The 9250-nt window shown below is 40.7% G+C and overlaps 1 protein-coding gene across 2 annotated transcripts; it reads left to right on the forward strand.

Moving 5' to 3' along the window:
* Nucleotides 1-1511: 1511 nt before the first annotated feature.
* On the forward strand, nucleotides 1512-8080 carry LOC134874274 (phosphatidylinositol 4-phosphate 5-kinase-like protein 1). Of its 2 annotated transcripts, none has more exons than XM_063898347.1 (10): nucleotides 1512-1639; nucleotides 2341-2571; nucleotides 2650-2700; nucleotides 3201-3355; nucleotides 5247-5371; nucleotides 5467-5501; nucleotides 5595-5650; nucleotides 5735-5847; nucleotides 5971-6133; nucleotides 6241-8080. In XM_063898347.1, exons 2-10 carry the CDS (start codon nucleotides 2383-2385, stop codon nucleotides 6668-6670), a joined length of 1317 nt encoding a protein of 438 aa, XP_063754417.1. In that variant the 5' UTR covers nucleotides 1512-1639; nucleotides 2341-2382; the 3' UTR covers nucleotides 6671-8080. The 2 variants fall into 2 exon arrangements, with proteins under 2 accessions (XP_063754417.1, XP_063754418.1); XM_063898348.1 differs by having other exon boundaries at nucleotides 1550-1639; nucleotides 2371-2571.
* Nucleotides 8081-9250: the final 1170 nt, after the last annotated feature.

Raw genomic sequence — 9250 nt, forward strand, 5'->3', positions numbered from 1 at the left:
GACCTGATGTGTAAAAGTTGTTCTCTATCATATTGGATGATAGGGCTCGCTTGGGCGGTTTGCATGTTGCAAAAAAAGTTAAAAACAACCAACAAAGTAAAACAATAAAAACACTAAGATGTGGAGTTGGTGAGGAGCTCGAGACACGGCAGCCATCCTCGGCGCCATCTTGCTTCAAGCAGACGGCAGCAAAGAATAGTGCACTAGAAACAACAGACTGGTAGAAGATCTCCAACATCTTGCTGCACACGTTGAAGGATCTCAGCGTCCTCACAAAATAGAGTCGGCCCATCCCCTTCTTGTACACAGCGTCAGTGTTGTCCCTCCAGTTCAGTTCGCTGTCAAGGTGCACTCCCAAGTACTGGTAATCCCCCACCACAGCCACATCCTCTCCCAGAATGCACAGGGGCTGTAGAGACGTTCTCTTCCTCCTGAAGTCAATGACCATCTCTTGGTCTTGGTCACATTCAGAAGCAGAAGGTTTCTTCCAGTCCACTCCACAAAATCCTCCACCAGCGCTCTGTACTCCTCCTCCCGTCCATCCCTTACACACCCTACCACTGCAGAGCCATCCGAAAATGTCTGCAGATGGCATGACTCTGAGTTGTATTGAAAGTCAGTGTGTATAAGGTGAACAGGAAAGGAGACATCACCCCAGTGGGGCTACTGTACTACCAACCACCACATCAGACAGAACACTGCCCCTCCGGACATACTGTGGCCTGTCTGTGAGGTAGTTGGTAATATATGGCATATATACTGCATGAAATAATAAAATATGAACAAATGATCCTTGAAAACTTCTAAATCAGCACACCTTAGAAAATAAAAATGATCTGAAAATGAATGAACTGGTTTCAAAACAAGCATCCGATCCCCTTGACGGGCTGCTGCTGAATGGGACGGGATGAAGGTGCTGTGGAACCAAACCATGACCTCAAGGCTGTTATAGAGCAGGTTCACCAGAGAGGAGCTGCAGAGTCTGCTGGTCATTCTCCTTTCACGTTATGTAATCATTTAATCACAATCATTTGATCCCTTGTTACCATAAACATGCAGCAAGTGTCTTTCATAGAACAAAATTATCAGTCAATCTGGCCTACATTGCTGCTTGCACCTGAAATATTAAATATTACAACACGTATTGGCAATTTGTTCACTTTAAATAATAATGGCTCAGGGAATACCCGCCCGTGTTTCTCATGTCCAGTGGTGTCTCAGTGGGGGCAGCAATCCTCCAGAGGAGCTACAGTAACACATGGAACCAACATACAGAAAGACAGCAGCAACCCGGCAACAGGAAGTAGCACAGAGGCTGCTGTTACGGGTCATTGTGCATTTTATGAAGTGCTGTGTTTGTTTTCTGATGTACTAACTATTGTGAATTTTGCCCTTTTTTATATTTAATACAAATGTGCTGTTGAGGTGGTTGCTCCTCAGGTTTCAGTGCAGAAACGCCTACACAACACACCTTCCCTCCACATGTGGCACACCCTGTGAGCCTGCCTAACCTGTCTGGAATGTATAAGCCATAGTTATGAATGGGAGGGAACACTATATAAACAAAGACAAGGCTCTCTTTAGAAATGTCTGAACCATTGGCTGTGTGTTTTACCGTATAGTCCAAGCAAGAACCCAGGTAAGAGTCACCTGAGCTTATTGTTATTATTTATTATTTAGATTTTCAGAGTCATCTAGAACCAAGACTTATCACCAAGACTTAAGACTTTTAGCTTTTCGAGCTTATGAGCATGCATGTTTAGCCAGTACGGTGTTATAGGGCGTAACCTTAACCAACTCTAAGTGCAAGTGTTTGAAAACCTAAATTATCTCATTTTAATTCTCCTTTTACAAGCCAGAATTCCACATGCGTTGGAGCACACATGCTTATTTGCACCACCACATAGACAGTCAGATTTGTTGCCTTAATGCTACACACGCTACAATGCTCTATGAGAATCAGGTATTTTGGATTCAAATGTAACTTGTCTTTGTATATTCACGTACTAAAAACCTAAAGAAGAAGTGCATGTGTCCACGGCAGACTGATGTCCCAAACAGATACAAATCTCAGGGAAGTCCTCAAACAAGATGGATGTTGGTTGGTCTTTTTATTTGCATGTGAAACTGGTTTAACTGCTTTCATCATCAATTATTTAAAACATGGAGGACAGCTCTTGTGGAAGGATACAAATGAACCGTGTCTTATTTTATGGTGGATCCCAGAACACTCTTGTGTCACGTGCATTGACATCACTGCACCATGTTTTTTAAAACATTTAAACACGTTGCTCGATAAAAATATACTTTAGAAATGTTTATGTAAGCATTAAATTGCAGTGGAAAGTCCCTCTTTAACTGGGCGTCTAGCGGGTGTCACAGATGGAAGACAGAAAAGCTGCTGGCCCCTCAAGAGCTGCCAGGCGGAGACGCTGGTGGCGTCTGAGACAGCGTTGGAAGATGGTTGGGCTGTTTGAGATCAACCCAGAACATGAATTTTACCAACTGACATCCATGATAAAAGAAGGCATGCATGCTTCCATACAGACCACAATGGACACATCAGGCCAGGTGAAGAGCCGTATGATTAAAGGACCCAAACATGACACTCTGTAGATGTAAATTCACTCAGAAACACCTTTTGCACAGGACACACCTGCAGCTGAACAATTCTCAACAGAGGAAACTCAAACCCATGAGGTAAGTGGGCATTCTTTAATAACATAGCATTTTTTATAGCTTTATCAACTTTTCATATTTTCATAATATTCTCGTTTATTTGGTGTTCTATTTGCTCCTTCTTACAATATATGTCAACCAATTAAAAGCAAACACTATGACATTGTCCAGCAGTGGCTCAGTCAGTAGGGGCTTGGACTGGGAATCGTAGGGTCACCGGTTCAAGTCCCCAAACAGACTTGAAATATGGAAAGTGGACTGCTACTTGGAGAGGTCCCAGTTCACCTCCTAGGCCCTGCTGTGGTGCCCTTGAGCAAGGCACCGTCACCTCCAATCCCCCCTCCCCATTGCTCTCCGGACGCCGCACAATAGCTGCCCACTGCTCCTAGTACTAGGATGGGTTAAATGCAGAGGACCAATTTCACTGTGTGGGCTGTGTGCATGTATGTGACAATAAAGAGGGTTTCATCCTCCGATTCTATCTACATTGTCCACTCTTCTATTTAATCCTTGTCTTCCAGGGATTTCAGATGCAGACATTTGCAGCATCAGTGTTTGCTCAACAGAGGCTTTCTCTGGACATCACAGAGGAGGAGTACATGAACTCCCTCTGCTCAGACCAATGTTACCTCCAGTTTGTCAGTAACTCCAAGAGCAAAGCAGATTTCTTTGTCACGTAAGCATAATCTTCTATTACACAGTCTAGTCTATCTTTATTTCATCCCTACACTCCTGTCTTCAAGTAAAAGAGCATATGCACATAACTAAACTCACATATGTCTCAATTATAGCCAAGTCTGCCTTTACATTAATTAATATCCAAGTCAAACTTCATAGTCCAATCAGAGGGATAGAAGAACTCAGGTCTTGTACTTGAGTAAAAGTAGAAGTATTCAGGTCTTGTACTTGAGTAAAAGTAGAAGTACTCAGATCTTGAGTAGAAGTACCAGAGTGTAGGAATACTCTGTCACAGTAAAAGTCCTGCATTCTAAATGTTCCTCCAGTGAAAGTAGAAAGTACTCTCATCTAAATGTACTTAAAGTAGCGACAGTAAAAGTAGTCATTGTTTGATTGGTCCATTTCAGAATAATATCTCTGATATGTTTTATAATGATTGATCATTAAAGTGTTCTCAGAGCTGGTAAAGGTGCAGCTAGTTTGAATGGCTTTGTATACTACAGGGTAGCTGCTGAATTTACTGCAGGTGAACTAAAGTCTGATTTAAGGCTGATCATATTTACCATCATTAATCCAGATCTGTAAAGTAACTAAAGGGATTAAATACATGTAGTGGAGTAAAAGTACACCATTTACCTCTGACCTGTAGTGGAGAGGAAGTACAAAGTAGTGTAACATAACATAATAATAACGGAAATACTCAAGTAAAGTACAAGTATCTCAAAATTGTAATTAAGTACAGTACTTGAGTAAATGTACTTATTTCAGGAAGTGTGGCCTTGAGCCAGGTGGAGAGGGTGGGTTGGAGGGCTGATTTTGGGTGTCAGTCTGGTTTGTTCCTTAGAGGCCTATCATTATGCCTGCAAAATAAAATAAAAAGTAAATATAGATAAAAAGATGGATAAATAGATACACATATATAAATACATTTGTAAAGGCAAGAAGCACCTTCCTATATTTAAATCTTCCAACATGGCACCACCACTGAACAACTGAAAAGTCAGCTCTACAGAACTGATCCAAAGGATTCCAAGTATATATAAAATAAGAGCCAACTAGCTTTGATTCTATGTTTTTATCAGTTAGAACTCCCATTGTTTCGGCGATGTTTCCTGTTCACATGTTAATTGTTTGCTGGGAGTGTTACTTAAGATAAGATAAGACAAGATAAGATGGACCTTTATTGATCCCTGTGGGGTAATTCAGTTGTCATAGCAGCAACAGAATAAGAAAAAAAAAACATGGATAATACACATGGAATGTACACAGGCATAATAAGAAGGAAAGTAAAAATAACAATAAACATGTATTAACAGTATGAACTGAAAAAAACACTAATCCGGTGAATGAACATACAGCTCCGGAAAGAATTAAGAGACCACTCCAGATTTTTCTTACATCTCAATCTTTACATTAATGGCAGCCATTCCAGTGTCTGTTGAATTCCAACACAGATACAAATTGTCAGTGATAAGACATACCTATCATAATAAAACAAGAGAAAATGATAATGCTGAAGTGGTCTCTTAATTTTTTTCCACCACTGTATAAACAGATATGTAAGCATGGTTGAATCTACACTATGTATTTCAAATATACAGCCATGTAACAAAATAATCTGCTGTTCTTGCCAAAAATAACAAATGCCTGTGAAATATGTTGGCGAGAACATGGTTTTATGTCTGTGTGGCTAAAATGTATAGGTTGACTGATCGCTCCAAAGGTCACAGTTCCGAGTCGAGCTGGGTCAAGATGAAAGCAAGAATTGAAAAGTGTAGTCACTGGAATAGAAAAAAACAAAAACCCTCTCGATGTACTCTGGGGTTTTTGTACAATCATCCTGTCTGGTTCTGGTTCTTGTCTGGTATTAACGTTGATTTTGGTTTCAGGAATGATAAGAGATTCTTCCTGAAGACCCAGAGCAAGCGTGAGGTCTGCTTTCTGCTGTCCAACCTGCAGGCATACATGGCCCACTTGGAGAAATACCCACACTCACTGATGGTGAAGTTCCTGGGTAAGAGAAGCTGGGGTCAATGTTGCAGTGGGATGTTTTATTTTGAAATATCATATATAATTTAATCATATCATATTGTCCTTTACATGTTCCAGGTGTCCACAGGATTGTTATCCCTAATCAAATCAAGGTATTTTATCGACATAATAACCAATGGGTCATTATATAAAGGACTTCCTTAAAGTAGAAGTGTTTAACATAGTGTTGTCTGCCTGCTCCCCAGAAATACTTTATTGTGATGCAGAGTGTGTTTTACCCTGATGACAGGATCAATATCAGGTACAGCTTCCAGGTTTTACCAAGTTTTCCTTTGTAGATTTCTGATATTTCTTATTGGTGTATGAACGCTGTGATGTTTCATAGATACGACATAAAAGGCTGTGAAGTGGGTAGATGGACTAACCCTGACACAGGTGGGAAACAAATAATAAAAGTGTTGAAGGACAATAACTTTGAAGGGCAAACCATTGCATTGGGTAGGTGCACTTACTCTTCTAACTGATGATGCTGAATGATGATGAGCTATTTCAGCACCTTTTAGCAGTAAAGCTGAAGTGAGACACATTGTGTAAGTGCACACTAAATGAATGTTGCTGCAGGTCAAGAGAAATCCTGGTTTGCCCATCAAGTGAAAGCGGACGCTGCCTTCCTCCAAGAGCTCAACGTGCTGGACTACAGCCTGCTGCTGGCCCAGCAACCTCTGCACAGAGACGAGCTGGATGGGAAACACTCACTGGCTAACCTCGTTCTTCGCACCACAAAGTATGTCTTCCGAGCAAGGCCAAACCAAATGCTGTACATTACAATATGTCTTGTGTTTTAGAGATTCAACCTTTTCGAACCTCTATCGTTTTCTGTCCTTCCTAAAGGTCTTTGGACTTAGAGACCAGTCCCACAGATTCAGACCAGCCCACCGTTCCTTTACTGAAAGAGACCATGGACGCAACCGATACTCCACACCGTGGGTCAGTCGATCCCCAGGCAGCAGCTAGTGAAGGGATCCCCCTCCAGGAGATAAGCTGCCCTGAAAGAGAAACCAGGTCTAACTCTGAGCTGCAGGAGTTCCATGAACATCATCGTAGGCTTCTGCCCAACTGCAAAAATAGCACTCATGTGATCGATGGGCCAGAACAACGCTACTTTGTGGGCATTATAGACGTTTTCACTGTCTATGGGTGGAAGAAAAGACTGGAGAATATGTGGAAGAGCCTCCGCTACCCAGGCAGGGCCTTTTCCACAGTCAGCCCTGCCAAATACTCTCGCCGATTCTGCCGGTGGATACAGGACCACTCTCAGTGACTCAATAAGAACCCATTGGTCTCCTCAAATGCTACTTCAGTTGTAACCCTGATCAACATTGTTTTGCAATGTGTTTGCAATTAGTAAATATAATCAAACCGTTATGTTCCCTAAACTTCCAACAGCAAGAACCTTTGTTGCATTTTGTTCTGTTTCAATTTAACAATAATTTAAAACTGCGACCATAACCCAGGAAAAATAGTTGTCCCTGGAAATGTAATTGAGTATGCAGTTTGTTGTGAACATCATTTTGTAGCAGGAATACAGAGAGCTGCCGCTGATCTGGGATAGGACTGCAACCAGTGAGTATTCTTCATGTTTGCAGTGAATTTCTATCGTTGAAATAATCACAACATAGATCCGTGGGGCATACCTGAGGGGTCAGGCTGAATCAATCTATGGACAAATAATTGAGGCAAAAAATAAATCATTGCAGTGATGCGTGCAGATTGTGGAAAAGCAGTCCACATGATGATCCCATGATTTTCAGATGAGTTTGCCTCTTTCTCTTTCTCATACTGTTTCTTGTTGTTCATGCAACTTCAAATAGCATTAAAGCTTTGATGGGTAATTATCAATATAAAATGTAATTTACAACAGTTTGTTGATGCATAATGTCCTTCATATTTAATCAGTTAAAAGGGAGGCACTATCTTTAGAGACAACTGTAGTATAATTCAACAGTTGATTAATCAATGTATAATTGATTATGGGTAACATATTGTGTTGTTATTATTATTTCCCATTTGTTCTACTCCACATCTATAGTTTGTTTGTTTGGGTTTTGTTTATGCTCCGGTTGTGGGTCATTGGAAAAAAGCTAAAAAGATGCATCACTGTATAGATTGAACAGTCAATAATGCATAATGTAATATAAATACTATGTGACTAAAATAAATATTAAAAAAACTCTTGTTTGTGGGTTTGATACACGTTTCATAGAATATTGAGATTACTTGAAGCAGAGTCTGATCTCATGAACTGATAAAGTGTGTTTTCAAGGACATTTAGACCAGCTAGCAGGGACCTGTTAATGATATGAAGTGCCTGAAAAGTCTACTTCTGTTCCTGTGGTTAAAGGTGTCCTTCATGATGGAGTCAGCAGTCTTTCATTTCCCTGTACCACTCAGAAGGAACCATCTGGGACTGCTGCCTTATTTGGTTTGAATTGGATTTTTTAATTCTTTATTCATAATTTGATGTTTTTGTTCCTCACCTTTTTTATTTAATTATGCCACAAAGATCTTGATATAGGTTTTGTGTATTTGAGGGTGTGATAATACATTTTATAAAAAGTTACAGACAGAAGTTATGAAACTTATTTTAGGGTCCTTTATCTTATAAATTGTGTTTTGTGCTTGTTGCTTTTTTATCTGTTTGCAAGATATTCCTCCTGCTTCATAATATCTTTGTTTTAAAAATAAACATTCAGATGGTTCTTGGTATATTTCCCTTTTTGTTTGTTGATTTATAATGTATACTTTCCAGATTTTTAAGATAGGTGTTCTCTGTCCTATTATTTTTCATCTAAGGACAACTGTGCATGCTTTCCATAGGATCAACAGGGACACTTATCCTTATTGTACGGATAACCTTTGTTATCTGTCCTAATTTGCTCCCTCATTTGATTAGGAAACCTTGAGTTTAGTGTCATGACCCAGACAAGATGGCGCCGAGGATGGCTGCCGTGTCTCGAGCTCCTCACCAACTCCACATCTTAGTGTTTTTATTGTTTTACTTTGTTGGTTGTTTTTAACTCTTTTTTTGCAACATGCAAACCGCCCAAGCGAGCCCTATCATCCAATATGATAGAGAACAACTTTTACACATCAGGTCGCTGGTGGACAGCAATAATCCACGACGACCTGCAAACAATGGAGAGTCTCTGTGTTTACCTGCTGGAGCTCTACCTGTGGAGCGCAGGAGGAAGAGATGGCGAGGCTCCCGGGCCGGGGTCCTGGTCAGGCTGAGGAAACGTGAAAACAGGCCTCCTTTACAGAGTTTACTTCTGGCAAATGTCCAATCCCTGGATAATAAGCTGGACTAACTCCGTAGCAGGGTGGCATTTCAACGGGACATTAAGACCTGTAATGTGTTAGAAATAATCAATATATGGGAGCGGAACATTAAAAGATAATTCACTGTTTCTGGACGAATCATATTTGTCCACTTCCGGTAGTATTACCGGATGTTGTTTTTAGCCTCAGATAGCATAAAGCTAATATTGTATTGTATATATGAGTAGAGGGAGAAGGACCAGTGGAGTTACATACTAAACACACCGCCTCTACCTCACTCATTGATGCTGCAATGATACTGTTGCGTGTTTAATAACTGATAAACCTCAGAAGGATTGCATAATAGAATATCGTAAAAGAAAGATCCAGGACTTGGCTAACAAGATGGCGACGGTGACATCATAAGAGGACCCGCCCCTGACGACGTCAGCCAATAGAAGAACCCGGAGAACCCCATGTGACAAGCGGCCAACAGGATCCAGCCCCCCACTACCAACCAATGAGAGCACGAGAGCGGAGAGCGTCTTATTTTGAAGTTGTTTATTGTATGGTCAGAAAGGGG

The sequence above is a fragment of the Eleginops maclovinus genome, chromosome 12 (genome assembly GCF_036324505.1).
Source record: "Eleginops maclovinus isolate JMC-PN-2008 ecotype Puerto Natales chromosome 12, JC_Emac_rtc_rv5, whole genome shotgun sequence".
In the NCBI taxonomy this organism is placed as follows: Eukaryota; Metazoa; Chordata; class Actinopteri; order Perciformes; family Eleginopidae; genus Eleginops; species Eleginops maclovinus.

Excerpts from the sequence above, each read along its gene's own strand:
- LOC134874274 (XM_063898347.1), top strand. The coding sequence starts at position 2,383 with ATGGAAGACAGAAAAGCTGCTGGCCCCTCAAGAGCTGCCAGGCGGAGA. Across the intron at positions 3,356-5,246 it reads AAAGCAGATTTCTTTGTCAC|GAATGATAAGAGATTCTTCC; the intron begins GTAAGCATAATC and ends TTTTGGTTTCAG. Across the intron at positions 6,134-6,240 it reads CTCGTTCTTCGCACCACAAA|GTCTTTGGACTTAGAGACCA; the intron begins GTATGTCTTCCG and ends TCCTTCCTAAAG.